The 25,448-nt window shown below is 39.7% G+C and overlaps 2 protein-coding genes across 9 annotated transcripts in view; one reads left to right on the top strand and one right to left on the bottom strand.

Annotated features, from left to right (window-relative positions):
* Window positions 1-1,915: 1,915 nt before the first annotated feature.
* On the bottom strand, window positions 1,916-6,476 carry LOC100013936 (cytochrome c oxidase assembly factor 4 homolog, mitochondrial). 7 transcript variants are annotated; one of them, XM_056794994.1, is made up of 3 exons: window positions 6,393-6,420; window positions 5,023-5,223; window positions 1,916-2,565 (listed from the first exon to the last, which is right to left on the bottom strand). In XM_056794994.1, exons 2-3 carry the CDS (start codon window positions 5,030-5,032, stop codon window positions 2,243-2,245), a joined length of 333 nt encoding a protein of 110 aa, XP_056650972.1. In that variant the 5' UTR covers window positions 5,033-5,223; window positions 6,393-6,420; the 3' UTR covers window positions 1,916-2,242. The 7 variants fall into 7 exon arrangements, with proteins under 7 accessions (XP_056650972.1, XP_056650970.1, XP_056650971.1 ...); XM_056794992.1 differs by lacking the exon at window positions 6,393-6,420 and adding an exon at window positions 6,040-6,262; XM_056794993.1 differs by lacking the exon at window positions 6,393-6,420 and adding an exon at window positions 5,629-5,992.
* Window positions 6,405-25,448, top strand: part of PAAF1 (proteasomal ATPase associated factor 1) — a 66,114-nt gene continuing 47,070 nt past the window's right edge. For both annotated transcript variants that reach the window (XR_466316.3, XM_001363013.4), the window contains exons 1-4: window positions 6,405-6,541; window positions 12,458-12,498; window positions 14,207-14,310; window positions 20,098-20,187. Coding sequence is in view for 1 of the 2 variants with exons in the window: in XM_001363013.4 (XP_001363050.2) it covers window positions 6,495-6,541; window positions 12,458-12,498; window positions 14,207-14,310; window positions 20,098-20,187 (282 nt within the window). In the remaining variant the exon portion in view is untranslated. The remainder of the gene's footprint in view (window positions 6,542-12,457; window positions 12,499-14,206; window positions 14,311-20,097; window positions 20,188-25,448) is intronic.

Raw genomic sequence — 25,448 nt, 5'->3', positions numbered from 1 at the left:
GGCTCCTTCCTCCTTCTAAAGTTAAAACCCACAAAGGAAAATCTTTATATAACAACCGCTGGATGGATTGTTATATCTGGCACTCCACCTGGGATCTAAGGTGCTAAATCGTGATCACTTCACTTGGGAAGATTTGTGTGGAACGTGGCTGGAGTCCGGACAACGAGACCTGTGCTTGGCCAGTAAGGTATTGTGCTGTTCTGTTAAGGAATGGGTTAAACTTTCTCCTTTTTAATTGAAAAGAGAGGTATTAAGATCTCAGAGGCTAAGATCAAAGCATTGCTTACAAGTTAATTGGAACACGTGAAAGAATTCCTAGATAGACAGCACATGGCCAAGAGTGGTGCTAGGAAAGATAAAGAGAGGTAGAAGGAAGAACTCCAAGGTTGCAGGAATCAAGAGGAAGAGTAGCACCCCTCACCCCAGCATTTATTGTGGATTGAGAGGTGATCAATGAATACATAGCCCATAGGTCTTAACATTGGTTGAATAGACAATGACAAGATCAGAGGAGGTGGAGATTCACCTGACTTGCACTTTTCAGAGGAATGAGGTTTGACAAGGTGAGGTCTAAGCCTTTGTGGCTCAGACTTAGGAATTCTCCTGCCCTTAGAACTCTCTATACATTGATCATTAACTGATCTGATCAAGTATTTAATACATCAACCATACTCCCCAGATGCCAACATGCCTGGTAATTTACATCTATTGTTATTGATCAGGAAATAGCTGAATCAGATCTTCTAAAGTACAGTCTGATTAGGGTGGAATAGTTTTAAAATTCACAAGATGGAGAACTGGACTTGGTGCCAGGAATACCTTGGATTTTAAGTCTTATCACTGACATATTGTGTGACATTGAGCAAATTACTTAATCTCTCAGAGCTCCAAGGTGACAACCTTTACTGGTAGAGTTAAATTCCCTCTCTTAAGAGTTTCCTACATTAGTGAAATCATATCCCAATCACTGCTACTTAAACCAGCAAAGGAGACCGAGTGATAGTAGATAGGTGGGAGGAGGAGAGAACAGTGCCAGGAAAACTGAAGTGGGTCAAAGTTTGCAGATAGTCAAGAAGGATGAAGATAAATGAAAAACATTAGATTGGGCATTTAAGAGATCATTGGCAACTTTGGAGAGAATAGTTTCAATTAATAATGGAGCCTGAAGCCAGCTGACATGATTTAGAGTGAGAGAAGAGGAAATAGAGGCATTAGTTTGGATTCAGGAAATCTTTCAGTCTTCCAAACCTATGTTATCTCAAAACAAGGCTATTAAATGGTTAGGGTAAGGATTCTAATTATTTTATAGGGGAAGAATGAAGTTTAGAGAAGTAACTTGTTTAAAGTTGCAAATATATTAAGTGATAGAGTTCTAAGTCAAGAACCCAGATTTCCTGAATCCAAACCTAGATCAATGATTCTATGATCAAAACCCATCAGTGGGCCACTTTAACCTGACAAATTTTCAGACGACTTTGTCTTTTTTTTTTTTTGTAAAATGATAAAGTTGGATTGCATCATATCTAAGGGCCTTTCTAGCTCTAAATCCTGTGGATATCTTTCCTAACTCTTTTCTGGTGTTGAATTCTTCCTATTATTTAAAACCCCTAATGCTTTCTTTACCAGGAAAACTTTCTTCATTTGCCACTTTGTTCTGGGTGATAATTTTTTCTTCTAAGCATAACAGTATTTTATGTTCTCTGATGCAATTTTCTTGGAATGTGGTGGATTTTCCTTATTTGTGCATGATCTACATGAGGGCAAGAGACCTGACTTTACCTGTTTTAGCTCTTTAGCATCCAACAGTACTTTGCACATAGTGGGTACGAAATGACTGTGAAATTAATTAGAATGATGGAAAATTTACTTCTTCCATTTCCACTTTTCAGGTTTGAAAAGAATAAAGAAGCTGTGATTTTAGGTTGTGGATTTACTTATTTAAATTTCCAAACAATCAACATAGTCCTAGGTATGGGAACACAGTGTAGGTGGGGGAGCCTTTAAAAGCAAAAGGCCTTGTCAGCATATTCCTCCTCCCTCCACCACCTCCTCCAGCCCCCCAGGGATTAAGCACTGGACTGAAACTCAAGATCTGCTTAATTTGCATTGAATTGGCTGTTCTGAGTTGTCTACCCTCCAGGAACATCCTCCAAATGTTCAGAGGTTCCTTTCTCCAGTTCCTCCCAGTCATCCTGAGTTAGGTGGGTGCTAAACCTTCCCCAGGCTAGTTTCTCTGGGTGTCTTAGCCATCAGTGGGGACTGGCTTCTGCCCCCTCCGCAGCTCTTCCAGCCTGTTCTTCTGGTACTGGTTCACACAATCCCTAAAGGCCTTGACTTGGGCCTGGCACTTCCTCCAATCATGGTGCTCAGCCATACACTCCATTACAGCATGGTGAAAGGCTATGCAACCTGTGCGTGAAATCATCTGTTCCACCGGGTCCTCACCCTCTTCACCTGCAGCCGGCTGAGGACCTGTCCAGTTGTGACCCTGAGGGGCAGCAGATGACATCTTGTTGAATGAACCTTGGATGAGGCAGAAGGTAGACTGTTCAAGCCAGAAAAGACCTTAGAAATCAAGGTACAGAATGTTAGAGATGGATGAGATCCTACATACTAACTAGTCCAATTCTATTTGAGAGAGGGAAAGTGAGGCTCACAGGGAGAAAGGGGCCCACCATCACTGAGTATAGATAACTGAGCCAGGTCTCCTGACTAACAATCCAGGGCTTTCTCCACTGTGCTGATCCCTGGTAAGAGCTGTACCATTCCCTTGGGTACTTAGTTACCTAATGTAACTTGACTGTTTCACTTACTGTATGTAGTATTCTCCAACTGGAAATAACAATAACTCACATTCAAAGGCACCACAAGTTTGCAGTCTTCCAAAGCTGTGTTTTCTCAAAACACTGCTATAAAATGGTTAGGGTAAGGATTCTAATCTTCATTTTATAGGGGAAGAATTTGAGGTTTAGAGAAGTAACTTGTTTAAATTTGCAAATATATTAAGTGATAGAGCGAAGTCAAGAACCCAGATTTCCTGAATCCAAACCTAGTCTTCATCCCATACTGCTTTTCATATTTGGACTGAGACTCAGGAAACTGGACATTGTGTCCCAGCTCCTCCCTCTGCCTTTGTTCACTGCAGCATTCAATACTGCACCCTTTCTCCTAAATCTGGGGTTCTTAACTTGGGAACTGGGTTTTAAAAAATGATTACTTGATTTCAGTACTTGTCTTTCTATCTATTTTGTTTTACTCATTAATGGGTATATGGTAGTACAAAGGTTTCACTAAACTGTCCATGACCCTGGTCTAGATCCTCTTCTATCCTAACTTTTACAATATTTCTCTCTTCTCCTCTCTGCTCTTACCTGTCTAATCACTCCTTAGTCTCTTTCTCTGAAGAGATACTTCATGGTCCTCTTGCCCCCTAAGGATGGATGGCTACCAAGGCTCCATCGTAGGCCCTCTTTTCCTCCTGTTGATGATCTCTATTCCTATGAGTTCAATTATTTTTTCTATGCAGATAACTATTAAATTGATATATCGAGCCCTAATCTGTCCCAACTACTTCTCTGTACCTTTAGTTCCCTGCTGGATATCTATTAGTTTTCCTACCAACATGTCAAACAACATATCCAAAATGGATCTCATCATTTTCCTTCTTATACCTGCCTATCCTCCCAACTTCTCTTTATCTTTTGATACCACACCATTTTCCTACTCAGATTCAAATGCAGAGTATCATTTTTGACTTCATCCTCCCTCACCTCCAATCAGCTGCTATATCCTGTAGCATATAACTCCATATCAACTCTTGCATTTGGCTATTTCTGTCCACTCGTAGAACCACTCTCCTAATTTAGGGTCTCACCATCTTCCATCATAATAGTTTGCTAAATGGTCTCCTGGCTTCTAGCCTCTTCTTTCCAAGTCATCGTTCATGTAGCTTCGAAAAGGAACTTCATAAAGCACAGGTCTGATCATGTCCATTTGCTGGTCAAAAACCTTTCATTGACCCAATTTCCTCAAGGGCAATATTAAAACTCCTTTGCCTGGCACTGAAAAACCCTCTATACTCTGGCTCTAACCTATCTTTCCAGCATTCCTGGATGTAACTCCCCTTTGTACACTCTGTGTTTCAAACTAAAGCAACAGTTGTTTTGCCCTTCCTTGTACAGCAAAGTCTAACACAATGGCTGCCCCATAGTAAGCCTTTAATTAATGTTTGTTGCATGGCTGATCTGAAACCTGTTCTCTCTTGCCTATGCACTCTAATAATCCCCTATGCCTGGAATATAGTGTCTCAACTCTATTAGCATAACTGCTATTATGAGGCAGCTGAGTGGTAGAGTAGATAAGTGCTTGAGCCTAAAATCAAATCAGGAAGACTGGAGTTCAAATCTGGCCTGACACTTAGCTTGTCTGCTTTAGTTTCTTAAACTGTAAAATTTGGCTGATAATAACACTTATCTCCCAATGATGTGCTGAAGCTCAAGTGAGATATTTGTAAAATGTTTAGTAAGATACCTAGAATATTGTAGGCACATAATAAATGTGCCTTCCCTTTTCTTTCTTTCCTTATTCAGAATCCTTCTTTTCCTACAAAAGTGCCATTTTCTTCAAAAAGCCTCCCTCAAACCCCCAGCTGAAAATATACTGTTCCATCTCAAATTTTTCCTAGGGAGCTTGGTCTAGATCTCAAATTGTACCTTGTATCCCTATATAAGCTGTATCATTCCCCTCTACCCTACCCCAAGGTTATTGATTCCTTGAGACATTCTTTTTTGTTCTATCACCTGGCACTATTTCTTTTGCCCATAGTATGTGCTTAATAAACATTTTTACTAAGTTGAGTTGAGAGACCTCAGGCAAGTCCCTGGGCCTGCCTCCCCTTTGGCAAAGAGAGGCGATTGGACTAAATGATTTTACCTAGCTACCTAGCTCTCATATTCCAGCTTCATTAGGCATCCAGTGCAACCTATTTCCTAAGGCAAGAATTTTCCCCACAATCTCACTCACAGACAGTCATTCGTTTTCTGCTGGAACACTTCCCATTGCCTGGGAATCCAGGGCAGCCTGTTCCACTGTAGGGTGGCTCTGATTTTAGGACTAGAGAGAGAAAAATCTGCCTCCCTTTAAGTTCCACATATTTGCTCCTGGTTCTGTTCCCTCTTTCCTCAGATGACCTTTGGATAGGCTTCTCTGTTTCTGCCAGGGACACTTTTAAAAAAAACAACAGATGACTAGTGATTAATAATAATTATTATTATAAGAGTTAGCTCATACATAGCACCTACTCCGTACCTGGCATTTTATAAACACTATCACTTTTGATTCTCAAAACAATCCTGGGAGGTGGGTGCTATTCCTATCCTTATTTTACAGACCAGGAAACTTAGGAAAGGAAAGTAACTTGCATAGGGTCACTCAGCTTGTCAGTTGGAGTTGAACTCTCAAGACCATCCTGATCCTGGGCCCAGTACTCTGTCTATCCACTGTGCTGCCTAGCTGCCTCCGGACTCAAAGGGGTGACAAGAATAATCCTAGGTTGGGAGCCAAGATCCCCGAGTTCTAGTCCCTGCCAGGTCGTGAGACCCTGAAAAAATCACTCCACGGCAGTCTTACCTAACATGAGGCTCAGTTCTAGCCTCGAGTTTTAGCAAAACGGCAAGCATTTATCAGGCGTTTACAAAGCGCCAGGGACTATAAGCTAGGAATGCAAATACAACCCTTTCCCTGTCTGGATCTGTTTCCCCCGGGAATAATGGGGAGAGAGGATGGTATTTGAATATCTGAAGGCTCACGGAGCACAGGTCATCAGGGCTGGCGGGAGTGGGCGGGGATAATCAGGGGAGGTTTCCTGGATGAGAAGAGCTTAGAAGGATGGAGAACCCCAAGGAGGATCGGATACGGCCCTCACCACCAACCCCTGTCCTCGCCCATCACCCATCTCCGGGTTCTACTTTTCGCCTTCCTTACAGTCCCCCTCATCTCCTCCCCCCAGCAGTCCGTGCAGCGCAGCGCGCAGGCGCTCACCCACGGCAATAGGACCGGCGAGAAAGAAAGCGGGCTCGCCGCTGCGCGCGTACGTTCTCCGTGCGCGGTCACGCTCTTTCCCCCTTATCCCCGCTCCCGTCCCCCCTCCCGCCTTCCAAGTCCCGATTCCGGGCGAATCCAGTCGAGCACGCGCAGAGACCTCGTGCCTACGTCGTGCTACCATTGGCTGATTTCTGGGCCTTGCCCCGCCCCTCTCCACCATTTCCCTTCCCAACACTTTCCCTTCCTCTCTTTCTCCCTTCCTTCTTCCTTCTCTTTCTCTTCCTTCTTCTTTCCCCTCCCCCTTTTTCTCTTCTTTCTTTCCCCCCTTTTCTTTTCCCCCTCCTCTCTACCTGCTAGTTCGTCCCGATCCAACTCCGGAATTTCCGCATCCGGCTGAACAAGACTTCACTTCCGGCTAAGAAAGGAAGGAAACGGAAAGGGGCGGGGAGAAGATGGCGGTGCCTATGAGGATTCAGAGCGACTGGGTTCAAGCTCTCAGGTGATTTTCCTTCCCGCACAGGCTCCGCCTTTGCCAGGGGACTGGGCCTACCCCAATTTGCCCAGAAGGCTCTGGGAGTAAGGGTCGGTCCAGACCCGGAGAAGAGAGGATAGGGGTGGGGTCGTGTGAGTCCACACTTGTAGTTCTCTTCTGTCTCAGCAGTTTTTTACGGAGCGCGCCCTGGGGTCGGTGGTCTGGGCCAGGTTCTCGGGAGACAGCTCTCCCTTAGGGCCGACCTCACCAGACCATGCGAGACCAGACCCACCCTGGTTATCGAGGGCAGTGCCTAATCCCCCAGCTGGGGTTGACTGAGACCAGGTGGTGCCAGGCTAAGCTCACAATCGTTCCTGACAGCTTTATTAAATAAACCAGCAGATTAGGAGAAAGTTACCGACACAGTTTGTCGTCGTCCTTTTTGACCCTAACTTTCCATCTTGGAATCCTTACTAAGTATAGGTTCCAAGGCAGAAAAGCAGTAAGGTCCAGATCATTATTAAGTGACTTGCCCAGGATCACACAGCTAGGAAGCATCCAAGATCTGGTTTGAACCCAGCTCTTCCCTTTAAATCCACTGAGCTTACCTCCCCGTACCCGAATATGCTGTTGTTGAATTTCAGCGGAAGTGTTTTGATAGGGTCAGGTTGAGAGGCAGTAATGGTTCCGTGATTTTGTAGTCAGGACCAAGATTTGAATTATGGCCCTTAAGTTTATTATATTGTTTTTTATTATCAAGGACAAATGAAGATTTGATTTTTAATGATATCTTTTACGTCACCCTTCATTTCCAAATATGTACCCATTCCTTTTCTCCCCACCAAGCCATCTTTATAACATATACCAAAAAAGAAAGGGGGCGGGGGGAGGGGGGGAGTTCAGTAGAACTCAATCCATACTCTGCAACTTTCTCTGCACCTTATTAGCTGTAAGACCCTGGACCTTTTATCTCTCTTGAGACTCAATTTGAAAGTGCTTCTGTAAGCCGTTATGTGAATTCATTCAAAAGACACAATAAAATTTTTATTCAGTTAATCAGCCAACATTTACTTAATATCTACTCAATGCTAGGTGCTGAGACTACAAAGACAAAACTGAACCACCCCTTTCCTTAAAGAACTTACAATTCTGTTCATTAGAGACAACATGGAAAAATGTTAATATTAACCATAAAACAAATTTGATGATAGAATAGTATTTGACTTTAATGCTTTAGGATAAGGACTAGACCTGTGATCTAAATGGTATTGAAAACTCTCAAATGAGGAAACTCACCTTCAGTGTTGGTCATCATGTTCTCTGTAAATTAATGTAATTAGATGTGTTGTCTGTGACATAGTAAGCATTGATAAAACCTCATTGACTTACTGATTGCCTAGAACAAAGGTTCTCAAGTTTTGGGGTCTCTGATTATTGAGGACCCTCCAAGAGTGTTTGTTTATGTGAATTTTTATACATATTCTGAGATTAAAATTCATCCTGAATAATTTTCTTATTGATTCTATTTACAAATATTTTTTTTCTGTACAGCTTCTTTCTTGTAACTGCTTATGTTATGGTTCTTTTAAAAAAAAATTTAGTTCTGAATGCAGTTGATCTGTAATGGATTAAATTTAGAGCTCCATTTCTCCTGCTAATCAGTGATCTTTTCTTGCCTCAAGGAATTCTTTAACTGGCTTTAGAGAGTATGTGAGAAAAAGAGAGTTGGACCTGATATCTTTAGCTACCAAGCTATCCTTCAAGAATATCTGGGGTTTTGTCCAAGAGTCTGGGCTACTCTCTCCTTCTGGACTCCAACTATGAGCCCTTCTTTTCTCAGGAGACTAAGAAGGAAGGACTGTTGCTAACTTCATTGCCAAACTTCCATCCAATCACGTTCCTTGCTTGTTACCTCTGTAACCTATCATTTTATACTCAATCCCATGCATGATGTCATCTGTCCTGCTCTGTGCTTTGTTCTTTATTCCCCAAAACCTTTAAAAAGAAAACTGGCTTTCTGCTTAGGGTCTTTGACATGAATGAAAGTGAGCCACTGACTCATTTATTGACAGGTAATATATCCCTGCTAATAAATGTTTTCTTGCTCAGTATTCTGCTTCATTCTACTCTTTTGTTAAAATTACACTTTAACTATATTATAAGCATAGATAGTGGGTCTCTAGCTATAAATACACCTATATTTTCCTTAGAAATTAAATGTCTTAGTATTATTATGAAAATAGTTTTGACCTGATAGACCTGTTGAAAGGGAAGGCCATGGACTGCACTTTGAAAACTACTTCCCTAGAGTACTGATTTTACATCTAGTATGTGTCAAAGGCAGGACTTGAACACAGGTCTAATGACTCTGAAGCCAACTTTGTGCACTATACTATAGTTACTCTCTATAGTGCTTTACAGGTTTAAAAAGTATTTTAATAATGATTCCTCACAACAGTCTTGTGAAGTGGGTATTACAGGTATTTTCCTCATTTGATATATCAAGAGACCAAAGCTCAAGGAAATTACTTGCCCAGTCACTTAGCTAGAAAGTAGCAGAAACAATATTTGAACCCTGTTCTCTCTCTAACATTTTTTCTACTCTTTTGTGATACCTTTAAAAAATAAGAGTTTATCTTTATGAACAACATGTAAGTAGGATATTTAGATGAATTTAGAACTGGCTAAATGGACTCTACCCTCTTAAGTAATTCTATCCCTGACACTGTATTTTTCAACATTTTTATCAACATTTGAATGATGAAAAATCTAGAATGAATATCTGATGACAGGAAGCTGGGAAGGTTAGCTAATATGTTAGACTCCAGAGTTAGAATCCATGAGGATACCAATAGCCTAGAATGATAGCCTGAATCAAATAATATGAAATTTTAATTTTTTTATTTAAGTATTTTTCCATGATTACATGATTCATAATCTTCCCCCATTCCAGAGCCAACAAGCAATTCCACTGATTATACTATTATACATGTATTATCACTCAATACCTATTTCGATATTATTCATTTTTGTAATACTGTAATCTTCTAAAAACCAAAACACCATATCTTATACTCATATAAACAAGTGATAAATCAAATGTTTCCATTCTGCGTTTCTTCCCCAACAGTTCTTTCTATTGATGTGGATAAGTCCCTTAAGGACTGTCCTGGATCATTGCATTGTTATTAGTAGGAAAGTTGATTACATATGATCATCCCATAATGTTTCAGTTTCCATGTACAATGTTCTCCTGGTTCTGCTCATTTTGCTCTGCGTCAGTTCATGGAGGTCTTTTCAGTTCTTATAGAAATCTAGCAGTTCATCATTCCTTATACCACAATAGGATTCCATCACCATCATATACCACAATTTGTTTAGCCATTCCCCAATTGAGGGACACACTCGCATTTTCCAATTTTTTGCCACCACAAGGAGTGCAGCTATGAATATTTTTGTACAGATGTTTTTCCTTATCATTTCTTTGGGGTACAAACCTAGTAGTGGTATTGCTGGATCAAAGGGTATGCATTTTTAAAAAAACCCTTAGGCATAATTTCAAATTGCCTTCCAAAATGGTTGGATCAATTTACAACTCTACCAGCAGTATATTAGTGTCCCGGTTTTGCCACATCCCCTTCAACATTTATTATTTTCCTTTAATTTGGAGATGAAATTTTAAATGGGAATAAGGTCAATTGGGAAGCTACATATCAAAGTGATAGGGCACTAGGCCTGGAGTCAGGAAGATCTGAGTTAAAATCCAGCCTCAAATACTAGCTATGTAACCCTGGGCAAGTCATTTAATCATATTTGCTTCAGTTCTTCAATTTGTAAAATGAGCTGGAGAAGGAAATGGCAAACCATCCCAGTGTCTTTTGCCAAAGAAGCCCCAAATAGAGTCATGAAAAGTTGAATATGACTGAAACAACTAAACAAAAATCTGATCCATCTTATCCTGACTTTTAAATACTAAATGCAAACTTTGGCAGACCAAATTCAAAATTTTCAAATATAGGTGTGGTTATAGGCTAAGGTTTATAGTAAGGGTTTAAAAAGAAAAATAATGATCTAGGAGATTTGTGTGTAAATTCAATTTGATTTATCAATGGCAGCCAAATATGCTAACACAATCTTAGGCCTTGTGAATAAGAAGCCGTGTCTAGGGGTCAGCTGGGTGGCTCAGTGGATTGAGAACCAGGCCTAGAGATTGGAGGTCCTGGGTTCAAATGTGGCCTCACTTCCTAGCTGTGTGAACCTGGGCAAGTCACTTAACCCCCATTGCTCGACCCTTGCTGCTCTTCTGCCTTGAAACCAATACACAATATTGATCCTAAGAGGGAAGGTAATGGTTTAAAAAAAAAAGAAAAAGAAGCAGTATCTAGTTTGATGGAGGGAAGTGAGTCTTGCTGTCCTATCAGGTCATTATGTCCAAATATTGTATTTAGTTTTAGGTACCATATTTTAGGAGCAACTTTTGATAAGCTGTATATTGTGTGCAGAGGAAGGCAATCTGCACACACTGTAGACTTAGAGACCATGCAGTTCAAGGACTGGTGAGAAGAACCTGGCCAGTCTTTATTAATAATAAGCCAGTATTTATTAAGTGCCTGTTATGTTCTAAGGGCTAGGAGTACAAAGACATCCCTGAGACAGATGATCTACTTATATTTCTAATCTTAGAGATCTGCCCAGATTACTGAGAGGTTACCTGACTTGTCCTAAGTCACAAATTGTGCTGGAAGTGATCCTTAAATGGAGGCCTTCCTAACTCTGAGGCCAACTCTTTAGCTGCTACACCAGAGGTGTCACACACAACCCACTGAAGTGCTGCCAGAACCAGATTAAAATGTTATTGGGAGGTATTTAACAAAACAAATAAATATATAATAAAATATAGATAACATTAATGTATGAGTTCAGAGTTATTCAGTCTGCAAAGATCCATACATGCGGTTTTAATGACCCCATTTCTGTTTGAGTTTGACAGCCTTCTACCATCCAGCAGTGGGTCTCCTCACATGCATGTATATACAAAGTGATCTTGCAGCTATAGGGACCAGGAAAGGTCTCATCAGAGTTGGTGCCTCTTCAGCACTAGGCACATAAGTGAGCATTCATAAATGTTAGTTGATTGATTAAAGAGATGGAGGTAAGTGCATTATAGACATGGGGACAAGCCAGTACACATGTGAAGATTAAGGATGTGAAGTGTTTTGTGTGAGTAACAAGTCAGTTTGGCTGGATTCTTGAATGTGGAAGGGCTGGAAAGGTAGGGATTTATTGATTTGTGTGGTGACTTCGGCAGACCAGTAATTTAGGAAAATTATGCTGTGGGGGCTGGATTGGAGTGGGGAGAGACATGAGAACAAATAAAAGGCAATTGCAGTAATTTAGTTAAGAGATAATGAGCTCTTGAACTAGGGTTGAGTATGCCAGGAGTGAGATGGGGATAAATGAGAAATGTTATTAAACTAGAAACCACAAAACTTGGCAAATTGCATTATGTGTGGTGAGGGAGAGTAGGAGTCAGGGATAATGCTGAACTTTAGAACCTTCCTGTTTAGTGTTGATTAATAATAATAATAATAATAATAATAGTTCTCTTTAAATATTTGAAGGGATTAGATTTGTTTTGTTTAGTCTTGAAGTCCTATAGGTAAATGTTATCAGGAAGGTCCATTTCAGTTCTCTGTGTGAAATGAGGTATTATCTGTCAGGAAGCTTTCTGGAGATAAGATTTACCAAAATAAATATAAATTAAAATATGATAATATATGAAATGTACAACTTGCTCTTGAGATATCTGAGGATAAGATATAATATTTCTTCTGGGAGGGAGTCAGGGACAGTTTACTCCAAGATTCTATGGTCGTATTACCTGTTCACCCTCATACTGCACCCTTCCTAATACTAATTAATTAAGTTTCTGTCTCTTAACAGGAAGAATGAAGGAGAAGCTTGGCTGAGCTGTCACCCCCCAGGTAATGTCTTTGAATCTTTTCAGCATCATCCCTCCCTCACATAGCAAGATTTCCTAATCCCCAAATACAACCACGCAGCTCTCCCCAGATCTCCTTATGAATTCCTCTTTTTTTTTTAATTGAATGCCTCAGAGACTTCCTAACTCTCCTTCACAACCTTTGTTGTATTGATACTATCCCAACTCTCTCAGTAGACATCTTAGGATATCACAAGACTGTCTTTCCATTTCAGAGTTACTTGATGATACCTGGAGATATTATTGGCTCACATGCTATATTTTTCTTAAAAAAAAAAAGTTTTGTTGATTTTTAAAAAATATCACTTATATCCCACTAACCTTTCTAACCACGAAAATAAAATTTTAAAATTTTCTTTGTAACAGAGAAACAGTTAAAACAAAAACAAACTTGTTACAATCATGTCTATTAATCTATGCTTTCTTCTTTATCCATTGGCCTCTACCTTTCTATCAGCAAAACAGCCCATATGTTTTAGATAGTCCTATAACTTCAATTATAGCCTCTTTGAGAGTCATCGGCAAATCTGAATTGCTACTTCTTATCATTCTCTGAAGCTCCTGTGTTAAATTGCCAACAACCTTCTGGATAGTTTAATTTGAATTTCTTTCTTTTTTTTTTTGTCATGACTTTCAAGTAGTCCGATGATTCTTAGACTGTCTCCTAAAAAAACTTATTTTTGAGACCATTTGGTTTTTTCAATGAGATAATTTTTCATGTTTTCTTCAATTTTTCATTCTTTCGATTTGGTTTCTTGATGTCTCATGAAATCGTTAGCTTTTATTTGCCCAATTCTAATTTTCCTTCCATGACTTTTTGATCTTCCTTTTCCATTTGGTCTATTCTACTGTTCATGAAATTCTTTTCTTCAATGGCTTTTTTTTTTTAGCCTTTTTTCTAGTAGGTCAATTGTGGATTGTAGGATAGTGTTTTTCTTCAGTGGATTTTTGTCTCTTTTTCCACTTGACCAGTTTTGCTTTTTAAACTCTTTCTTTTTGTATTACTTTCATTTCTTCATCCCACTTTTCTCCCACTTCTCTTATTTGATTTTTTAAATTCCTTTTTGAATTCTTTTAGTGCCTGATACCAATTCCCATTTTTCTTTGAAAGTTTTGCATGTGTTTGCTTTGTTCTCACTGTTCCCTCCTGCATCTGTGCCTTGCTCTTCTTTGTCGCCATAAAATTTGTCTATGGTTAGGTGTTTTTGTTTGTTTGTTTGCTGTTTGCTCATTTTCCCAGCCTTTTTTTTTTGCCTGTGGACTGGGAGTTCTGAAAACTACTGATTCTGTTTCCTCTGCTGATGACTTGTGAACCTAGAGAATTTTGAGCTCTTTTTACCCTGGAGCTAGGAGTTTTATAGCAGGCTTGAAAGGGCCAAGTGATATGGACTAAGGGACCTCACTGCAGGCTGGTGCCAGGGCTTAGGACTTCAAGGGATGGGTCTTCTGCTGTTGGCTTAGGCAGAGTTCCAGGATCCCAAAGTTGACCAATGCCCAGGCTCATAACCTGGCACACTAGGTGGTTGGCCAATACTCCTCTATGTGTAGTTTTGTTTCTTGTTCCCTCTTTATCTGTTTATTTTTTAGACCAAATCTTTCCTGTCCTTACAGGTATCAGGATTGGACTTTTAGGGCCAAACATACTAAAAATCTTGATCTGTTGAGAAAACTTTTATTATTTTGTGTTGTAGGGAAATCAACTTTATATGGCAAACTCATTTGCCAGGGAATTGGCCCCAGTGGGATCCCAGAGGTCACAGCTTCAGAAGGATTTGTTGTAAATGAAATTACTAAGGTAGGTGTTTATACCTTCTAATATACACACACATACACACACACACACACACACACACAAATATACCTTCTAGATATCTGTCTATATCTATATATATGCCTTTGATTTCCGTTCCTTATTTCTACACTACTCTGTTTCAGGTTATTGCATTTGTTATGTCTGTACCATAAGCAGGTAATTTCCACAAGTTATGCTTTATTTGAATTTTATTTTTTCCCTTTCCTCTCCTATAATCACATATCCTTTTATGTTTTGCTAGAATAATTTGATCTCATTTAGAATAATAATGAGTATGAAGTAGAGAATTTAAAAACTTTTTTCCTTTGAGACATAGTTTTCTTTCATTATTAGTGTTTGCAGCTGGTGGGTGACTAGGCTGGGTATTGGAGAAGCCCTCATGAAAAGCCATGCATCCTGTGGTTGGTGGGTTTTGAGTGATTTTGGAGACAGGAAACTAGGGTTCAATTTCTGTTCTGTGAAAAGTCCTTTTATCTATCTAAACCTCAGTTTCTTCATCTGTAAAATTAAGATGATTCTAAAATCCTTTTCAGGGTTGATATTCTGATTTTTTTGGTCCTTTGATTTTTTGAACATGAACAAGACTAAAATAATCAAAAGATGAGCAAGGCTCCATTAGGCTGTCGTATACTGTGTGTCTGCTTGAATCCATTTTGTGGGAAAGTCCGCTGTCCTTACATTTTGGCAGAGGGTCCTTGCACTTTGCTGCATCCTGAGTCCTGTGTCCTTATTTTACCTGAAATCTCTTGGAAGGAGAGATGGGTGCTCAGTACATGTAGAGAAGGAAAATGGTGGTAGAAAAAAGAGGAAGGTGAATGAACAAGTGTGTCAGGATCTTCCCACTTTCTAGATCCGCCATGTGTAACTGATATTTAGCTAGTAAGAATAGATCAATTAGGAAACTTGTTCCATAGCTCTCTTTTTTGTAACTAAATTAATTTTAAAAATCCATTTACACTACTTTTCCTCCTCATTGACTCTCATCACTCTCTTCTCATCTTCTCATCCCCTTGCATTCTGGCTTCTTACCTTATAGAACCTAAATGAAATGATATATATTGTTTCCCCTGAAGGAATATAAATTCCTGAAGGACAAGGACTGTTTTGTTTTTCCATTTGTATCTCTAATACATTCACAATTTCTGGCATACATAGTTTTTTAATGTTTGTTGATTGATTACCAAGGGCTTCTTAATTGCTAAATAATTTTCTTAATTTCCAAGTTTTTTCTCAGTTCTCGTACTTCTTGGCCTCTGGCTTTTAATAGAGACTAACTTTTCATCTTTAAATATTCCCTCTAGCTTTTGTGATACTACTTTTCTTCATGTTCTTTTCCTACCATTTGTAATAATTAAAATTAAATTATGAGCCTGTTAGTAGCTTTATTACATCAAAGTAGTGAAAGTAAAGAGAGCGAAATGTAGAGAGAGTTGCCTGGCCTACCAGCCTATGTACTGTTCTAATGGAATGAAGCTCACCACCGACAGAGGTTCTCCCTCAGGTTCCAATCTCCACCCAGAAGAGCAAAAGAGATGTGTGCAGAGCCTTGGCCTTGCCTTCATAAGCAGTTTTTCCCACCCACTAGCTCTCCCACGTCACATCTCAGGAACCAATCATAATTCCTTGATTTGCCTGGCACTGCTGGGATGGGGGGGGTGAGGGGGGGGCAGTGTCTGTGGAATCAGTTTCCCATCTCATTGGTTTCAACTTCCTTTCTCTGAGGGCCTGTCTATCCCTGCACATCTCAGTGGTAAACGCTGATTGATTACATCAAAGCAAAGGGAGGGGAATTTCCTTCTCACACATTTCTTTTTAAAAGTCTTCTTTGCTAGATCATTATCCATGTTCTACCCTCTAACCATGAATATTCCCCAGTACTCTTTCCTTTTCTGTTTTTTCTTCCTTTCTTATGCTTATGTTCTCTCTCTCTCTCTCTCTCTCTCTCTCTCTCTCTCTCTCTCTCTCTCTCTCTCTCTCTCTCTCTCTCTTTCTCTCTCTCTCTCTCTCTTTCTCTCTTTCTCTCTCTTTCTTTCTCCCTCTCTCTATCTCTTTTTCTCTCTCCCTCTCTCTCCCTCTCCCTCCCTCTCTCCCTTTTCTCTCCCCCTGGAGGTTCATAAAATATCTAATGGGAACTTATGCTGATCCAGATTGGTACCTTCTCTGCCACTTTCAGGATCAAATGGATTCCTAGGGCACAGAAAGGAAAAATTACTTGCTCAGGACCATGTAGCCAGGATGGGCAGAACTTGAACCCAGGTCTTTCTGACTTAAAGACCAGTTATCTACTCACTGTATGTTGCTGCTTCTCTTCACTTTTAGCATTTTTTCACAGATGCCTCCCAGATCCACCTCAGTCCCCATCTCTTCTGAGCTCCATTACACATTTTTCTAACTTTCTGTTAGGCAGCTTCAAATGCACTGTAGGCATCTTAAATTCATTTTCTCTGAAAATGCAACTCATTGTCTTTCTATCCTGAAACTATCTCTTCTCCAGACTTCCCTTCCTACCATTCCAAGATTTCCAACCTTGACTTATCTTCACCTCATCTTCTCTCTCTCCCTACCTACTCCTCCATTTCCGGTCAGATGACAAATCTTGACAACTGTACCTCCAAAACATCTCTTATGTCTTTCCTCTTCTCTCTTCTTCTATAAGCACTACCATGGTTCAGGCCTTTATCACTTCAAGATAAGTTATAAGGATCCTTCCAATCCTAAATCCTATGAACTTTAATATCATTTTCCTGTACAATGTTGAAAAGAAGATGGGCATGCTAGAACTTTCATCTAGCAGCATTTTTGGGTAGATGTCAGGCTTTTCAAGTTTTTGAAAATCTTTATTGTGCAAGGATAATTTTTAGTGTTTTGACTTAAAATTTAAATAAGTGGTCGCCATGGGAAATTCCCAAATATGAAAATACCCAAGTTAACTGGGGATTTATGGAGATTTTAATTAATAAAGAGAGAAGGAATTAAGGGAAGGAGAGACAGAGACACACACAGAGAGAGAGAGAGAGAGAGAGAGAGAGAGAGAGAGAGAGAGAGAGAGAGAGAGAGAGAGAGAGATTAATTTAAACTGCTCTGGCTCAGGCTGAGCCAAGAAGTAGTTAAAGGCCTAGGCCAAAGGGGCCTCCCTGAGCCTACAAGACCTTCTCCAAGCAAGCTCCAGTCCTCCACTGAATCTCCTGAACTGAGTTCAGAATCTAACTCAATTCAACTCCGAACTGAACTGTTCCTTAGCCTCCTTTTAAAGAGAATTTTCTCTTATGTCACCTCCCTTAAATTTTCACGTCTACCAATCACAGTAGATGCTTTTTTTCCAGGACTGCCCATTCTTAGTTCTCATCTTCTTTGGTTCTCACCTTCTCTGTTAGATTATATCTTCTGAGTACTTCACATTTCTTTGTTAAGCTTGCCTTTTGTAAGTTACTTGACCTTTTTGTGATTAATTTAACCTTTACAGATATTTAACTTTTTGTAATAGATCTAAAAATAGACCTATCTTAAGGTTCTAGCTTCACCATAAGGTATGAGTTAAGTACCTTCATTGTTCAATCAGGAGTTTACAACTTTATCTTCCCCTAAAGTATGTCTAAGTATGGGTGGAGTAATGTAAAGTCCCCAAGACATTCCTGATTCTTGTTAGACCAAGTATCTCCATTGTTACAAAAAGGGAATAGCTAAACCAAATCTTCTAAGGTACAGTCTGAGTAATTTTTAAGATTCACAGTTAGAAATATTACAGTGCTGTAAAATTTCCTTTAGCTGTTCAAGTACTTATCTGATACAATCTCTTTGATATTAAAAAAAAAACATTTATAGTAATCTAATGAAGTAAGCCAGTTATGTTAGAATTTCTGTATTTGAGTTTTGCCAAGTTAATAATTTCAGCCTTACTCGTAGTTCCTTTTAGATCACAGGCCCCTGAGTTTTATGGTATTAATCATTGCTTTGGACCTATGTAAATAGAGAGAAATGGAACTTAAGGATAATGATCTGAAGTCTTTGGGGCTTTAAGTTTTATAACCCCTGAGTAGGAAAGGATGGTGAGGATAAACCTGAGGAGAAAGGACCAGAGCTGAAGAGAAGTGGAACAATTGGAGGAGGGAGGGGGTTAGGTTAAGAAAGGCCTGGAGCATAGGAGCAGATAAGGAAGTCTTATAGATGGGAGAGTTTGTTGCCTTTGCTCAGATTCACTTCCAAAATTGAAAGAAACTCTCCTGCCATCAACCTTAACACAGCAAATCTGTACCTGTTGTAACTCCATTCCTTCTTCCAAGGTCTAGCTCAAGTGCCACCTTCTCTATAAAATCTTCCCTTCAACTGAACATGAATCTTCAGATTTCTAATACATTTTGTTTGGACCTCTCTTTTGTATTTATGGAATTTAGATTTAGTTGGAACCTCAGAGATGCTATATCCAACTTGTCCATTTTGCAGATGAAGACATGAAAATATAGAGGTAAAAGGACTTACTCATGGATACCCTGAAGTTTTAAATAACAGACCTAATATAGGAACCTTAGATCCTTTGATTCCAAACCTAGCACTCTTCCCACTGTGTCAGACCACATTTTGGCATAGTTTTTAGATATGTGTCCTCTCCACCCCACCTTTCCTCATGTCACCTCTATAAGCAGAAAATCAATCATTCACAGCTTAATCAGTGCTTCGAGTGTGATTTTTAGTATCAGTGTGATTTATAGTAAGAATTTAGTCCCAGGCAAAAGTCTGTGTATATAACCAGATTAATAATGTAGCCCCAGGATGATGCCTAAATTATAATCTAAAGTTTTTGTATTGTTAGAGTAATTTTAAGTGTGGGTTATATTAATCATAAGTAAGTTACTATGTTAATTATAAGTGTGTCAATCCATTTGACAATGTACTGTAAGCAAGCTAGCTCATACAGGAATTAGAAGCTTACCCAGAGGTCCTAAAGGTCTAGAAAAGGCATCAGGTTCCTGATGAGACCTCAGAGATCTAGAATTGGTTTCAGAGACCTCTTGGACACCTTTTGTAATGGGGAGATGAGGGGAGGTTGAAGACAGACAGGAAACTGTAAAAGCGTGTGAGCGTGTGTGTGTGTGTGTGTGTGTGTGTGTGTGTGTGTGTGTGTGTGTGTGTGTGTATGTGTGTGTGTTGCAAGAAGGGGTCTTGGGTTTTTAACTGGAAGGAAACCTGCAGACCTCTGGCCCTGTGATTTCTCTGTCACAGTAAAGCCAGATCTTTACCTAGAAGGGCTTCCAGCATCTTATTTTTATATCTTCAACCAATTGTAAACTACTTGAGTGTAGTTTCTCTATATGCTGTAATCTTTTGATCTCCAGTACATGGTAAACACTTTATAACATATAGTTCTTTTTAAAGTTGGTTCTTCTATTTTTTGGGAGGGAAAATATTAAGGTTACTCCTGAGGACTAATGAGATTATGCTTGTTAATATTCATTATTTGTGGATACATCAGCATAGCAGTATTTGAGTAGGATAGTAGCAATCTTGATCATGTCAAATTGACCTAGCACCTCAGAGCTATAAAAAATGTGATAAGCCATGGTGTGGGTTTTGTATTCATGCGTCTGTGTGCAAGAGCTCAGGTACACATGTATGCACATTGCTTGTACTTATGGGCAAAGAGGAAGGACTGAAATATGGAGATTTTAAAGAGAATTTTTCTATAAATAGAAATCCAAATACTTTGTTAATGGAACATAAATTGTGTTAGAATCACTTTACTTATTGAACTCTTTTTTTTCCTCTCCCCTTTAGAAAAGCATTCACATTTCATGTCCTAAGGAGAATACTTCTACCAAATTCTTAGCACCATATACCACCTTTTCGAGAATTCATGGAAAGAGTGTAAGTATTTGACTGAATGAAAAAGAAAAAGGTTTTTGGAAGTTTTCATTTTAACTTGTAATGATTGAAATGATTGAAATTCTCAAGAGGGGAGTATTTCTTAATTTTAAAATAATTTATTAATTGACCACTCAAGACATCCTAACCTAGTCAGTTGCCTCCCTCCACAATCCAAATGCACCATCCAAGAGCTCAAATTTCTCTGGAGCAGCTCTTTATATACCCTTCATGAGATCATCACTCAATCCCTCCTCTGGATATCCCAAGACTTCTCTGGGAAGTCTCTGAGGAGGTGGACTTAACAGACTTCAACTCCTCCTTCATTGCTTCACAGAAGAGGCAGGTCTTTGTCCATTGAAAGAGGATTCCTAATATGCACCTTCCTCCCTGACATATGATTGGGTTAGCCTAACATGGCTGCATAGCTTGTTTACTTCTTTAATCTTTCAGATGGGTCAGTGAGGCTGGCCAGCCTGGCCCTTAATCCTTTTTATTTTTTAAAGATCTAAACAAAAGAAGGGAGGGTCAACTGAGTTTCAAAGCCTGAGCAAGAAACTGGTTCAGCCTGACCTTCGAATATGACAGATTGGGTGGGTGGGTGGGGACACTTTAGAATTATTAGAAAATAATTTCCTAATTAGTGAAAACTAATTCCATTGTATTATAAAATGAAGTTGTAGATGGAAATAGAGTATGCTGGAGGAGAGAGTTCTGACTTGAGAATCGGGAGACCTGGGTTCTGTGAGATTTAAAATGGTTGAGGTCTTAAACTGTAGTGATTAAAATAGTGGAAGATATAAATTGTGATAGATATAAGAGAGGGTGAGTAAATTTGACCACAGAAAATATGTTTCACTACAGTGCCTTGGTTTTTAAATCAAATATAAGGTGGTCGCCAGGAAAATATTCCCAATTATTCAAATACCCAAGTCAACTGGGTTTTATAGAGATTTTAATTAATACAAAATGTGGAATTAAAGAAAAGAGAGAAAGAGAGAAAAAGGAAATAAGTATGTAGGGCCTTAAGCCAACATGGCCTAGACCTGAGTCTTAAGAGAGAGATCAGTCAGTCAGTCTTTTAACACTCACCACAAGGTCTGCCTAAGCAAGGATTCTAGTGACACCAGGCCAGCTCCATCTCAGCTGACTTCACCAGAGAGCCTTCCAGCCAGAGACTGTTCCAAAGGGCCTCTCTCCAGAGCCTCCAGAGGGACAGAGTCCCCTTAGAGGAGCTCCAGCGAGGCCTCCTTAGAGATTGTCCTCCAAGAGCTTCCCTTCTCCAGAGCCTATCTCAAGAGATTCTTCCCAAGTGGTCCTCATCAGAGATCCTCCAAAAGGAATTCCTCCAAAAGGATATCCCCAAAAGGACATATCCTCAAGAGATTCTGCTTTTTCTTATATAGGAGTTTTTCTCCCATGTCACCTCCTCTGAGTCCCTACATCTACCAATCACTGTAGACGCTTTCCAAAGGACTCCCCATCCAAATTCCTGCTAAGTCGACCAATCTCCTCAGTAAGTCTGAATCAGAAAAAATGTTGCTGTGTCGACCAATCTCCTCAGTAAGTCTGAACGAGAAAAAACACAGCTTAGTCAACTAATCTCATCAAGAGAAAACTTGCCTGACCCTTTTAGGTACCTAGCATCCCATTGTATCAATTCTAAAAACAGGCCTGGCTCAAAGAACGCCTTGCCTTATTATAAGCATGGGTCCAAGTACTTTCATTGTTTAGCAAGGAGTTTTTCTCTCCTAAAGCAGTCTTAAGTACGGGTAGAGTAGGGGTCCTCCCATAGAAAGGAGTTTTCTTCCCTAAAGCAGTCTTAAGTATGGTTGGAGTAGAGGTCCTCCCATTTCTGATCCTGGCGAGTTCTCACATCAAAATGGGGAATGTTTCTCAGTAGGGAATTTGTTCCAATTAAGAATTCCCTGATGGGGAAATTTTTAACATTCGCAAGTCTGAGAGATTTCAAGATTTACAGTTCTAGTCTTGATTTCTCTGTTATTAGCTATGCTTTCCTGTCACTTTTCAGTGGCTTATTTCTTAAATGTGGGCGTTAGATTAGAAAACTTTCTCTTGTAGCTCTACTGCTCACCTAAGCAAAGGCTAGCCTTTTTCTTCATTGGGCCTTGTAAGCAGCCCTAGTAGCCTCATATGCCCCCTTCAGACTAGAGTCACTCACTCCCATTCCTTTGCACTGTGATATGGAAATCACATTAAAAGACTGATATATATTAATTTAAGGTTGCCAAGGAATTCAGCTATGTAATTCCTAAATGAAAACTCAAGTCAGCAGTCAACCTTTTATGGAGTTTTTAAATTACTAACAGGAGGAAGAAAGGTATGAGAGAGAGAGAGAGGGAGAGGGAGAGGGAGAAGGAGAGGGAGGGAAGAAATGAGGGAGGGAGGGGGAGGAGAGAAGGAAATAGGGCTTAAATACCCCCTCTGCTTAGGCTGGGCCAGAGGCCCAAGGCCTTGGATAGCTGAGGCAAAGAAAAAGAGATCAGTCCCTATCACTCATGTGACCAAAATGGAGAAATAGTCTCAGGGCCTTTACTCCAAGCACCAGGCTCCAACAACCTCCTCCCCTTCACACAGGAAGTTCCCAGACTCCTCAGCTGTCCTCTACCTTACTTCCTGTGTCTCCCCTGTGCCAATGGTGGCTCTAACTTAACCCAGGACTGCCCAGAGGTCTGTTCCCTTTGCACATGTCTGTTGAAGGTCATATTCTCAAATAATTAAATCTTGAGCTTTGCTGCAGCCCTTCCTAAATCCTGTTACCCTGAGTAGGGTGGAGATTGTAGTTTCTAAGACCTGATTCTGTCATTCCAAGTATCTCCATTGTTATTGATCAGGAAATAGCCAAATCCCATCCTCTAAAGAATGGTTTGAACAGGGTTGAATAGTTTTGAAATTCACAATCCTCCCCTCAGGCCCAAGGAAGGCTAACCTCTCCGATGGGTCTTGTAAACATACTAGCTATGAAATTACAATAGTTAGAGATAAGGGAAACATAGGAGAGATAGAGACAGCAAAACCAATGTTTTGCTGGGCACATTGACAAAAGCCAATTAGGGGGGAGTCCCCTTTGGCAGAAGAGTGTACATTAAAAATAAATTCAATCAACCTTCAGTCCAAGCAACTACACCCCAAGGTTCATTCTTGATCTTGATGTAATGTAGGTTTTTTGGCATCTTTCTGCAACAGTTCATTCTCTGGATTTTAGGAGTTAGCAAACTTCTTCCTTGAAGATGTTACTTTTCAAAATCTTGGAATTTTATTAAAATACAGTCCCCCCTGAAGTGGGTGTTAAAAAAATCCAGTTCAGCTCAGGATGCATTGTTGAGTTCTGGGGGTATATGAGTCAGTTATTAAAAGAATTCAAAAACAATGAAAACAAAACAAACAAAAAACAAAAATATATAAAGGGAAAAAAATGGAAGAAAGTAAAACTTTTGGGAGAAAGGGAAGAAAAAAATTCGAAATCAGAATGAAAATACCAAAATCTATGTATAAAATGTTGAGTAAACAAGAATAACTTCATAATGGGCCCTTGTAAAGGTCCAATTTACAGTAATTTCTATCCCACAAGTCTGTAGGACAGAATGCAGTAATATTTCACTTACCCACTTAGAGCCAAGACTACAGGAAGTTGTCATATTATAAGAAGGAAAGGAACTAGAATTTTATTTTGATAGGGAAGAGTCATTCCCTGGTCTGACTTTTTTCATTCTCAAGGATATAGGGAGCCAGCATGATAGTCAAATTTTTGTACTTCTATGAGTACTTCATAAAGAGTGTAGATACAAGGAAGTCCTACGACTTAACGTATGTCAAGCGTCGCAACCTCGAGTCCACATTAATATTTCCTGTGTGCTCTTTCTTTTTATCCCATTTCCTGGAATCAGACACAAACATTAATCATAGTCCCATAACATTTTATCAATAAATGGCAGGTTCCCACAGTCTAAAGCTGTTTGGGTATGTATGTTTAAACTTATATTACTGCAGAGAGAGAGGGGAAAACATTTAATTGTATGTACCTTTTGTACAAGAAATGAGGAAAGGGGGAAAAATCAAATATTCAAAAGAAAAGCAATAATAAAAAAATAAGGAAAAGAGAAGAAAAAATCAGGAATTCAATGTGTTTTTGGAAAAACAGCATCCACTTGTCAATGGATTATTATCTTCAATGCATGTGATAGGATACAGTCAATCAGTCTCAGCAGAAAATGCTCTCTTTACATGAGAGCAGTGAATCCAAGAGTCCTTTTCTCCAACCTTTATAGATGTTGGAGTAGTTAAGAATATTTGGAATGGTCCTTCCCACGAAGGCTGAGTTGCTCCAGTATGCTGAAAATTTTTAATATACACCTTGTCTCCTGGGTTCAGGTCGTGAAGTGAAAAGTCTAGTGGTCCGGCTTGTACTGCAGCTCCAGATTCATGAAGTTCACGCAGTTTATGCTGTAATTCCTGTATATAGGGAGCAATAGTAGTATCTCCCCCTAAAAGTGATGTATATGCCGGGGAGAAAGGCTTAGCCTGTATAGGCGGATGTCCAAAAAGCATCTCAAATGGTGAAATATGTAAGTCTCCTCTAGGCCTGCTTCTAAGATAAAATAGGGCCAGAGGGAGAATTTCAGGCCATTTTAAATGGGTCTCGTGCATAATTTGCCAATCATAGTTTTAAGTTCCTTATTCATCCTTTCAACTTGGCCTGAGCTCCGGGGATGATATGGAACATGGAATTTGGGAGTTATCCCCAAGCAAGAATATATTTGGTTTAAGACAGAATCAGTAAAATGACTTCTTCTATTGGAATCAATACATGCTGGCAGGCCAAAACGAGGAATAATTTCTTTTAAAAGCACCTTAGCAACAAAAGCCGCCGTGGCTCGGGTCTCAGGAAATGCTTCTGGCCATCTGGTCAGTTGGTCTACTATGACTAGACAAAATTTATAATATCCGGCCTTTGGCATTGTTATGAAATCTATCTGTAGGTGCTCAAAAGGTGTGTCAGCCAGAGGATGCCCACCGAAAGCTTTTCTATGAAAGGCGTGTTGGTTATATGCTTGGCAGGTAGAGCAGGTTGAACACACTTTAGAGGCTATGGTAGTTATCCTGGGGGCTATCCATACTCTCTTAACAGAGTCCACGATGCCCTGGGTACCAAAGTGACCATTTTTATGAACAGATTGGCAAATTTGGTGATAGAAACTTCTAGGGAGCAGGGGTTTCCCTTCAGACGATACCCACACTCCATT

The sequence above is a fragment of the Monodelphis domestica genome, chromosome 4 (genome assembly GCF_027887165.1).
Source record: "Monodelphis domestica isolate mMonDom1 chromosome 4, mMonDom1.pri, whole genome shotgun sequence".
Classification (NCBI taxonomy): Eukaryota; Metazoa; Chordata; class Mammalia; order Didelphimorphia; family Didelphidae; genus Monodelphis; species Monodelphis domestica.
This window is presented reverse-complemented; position numbering and strand designations above follow the sequence as displayed.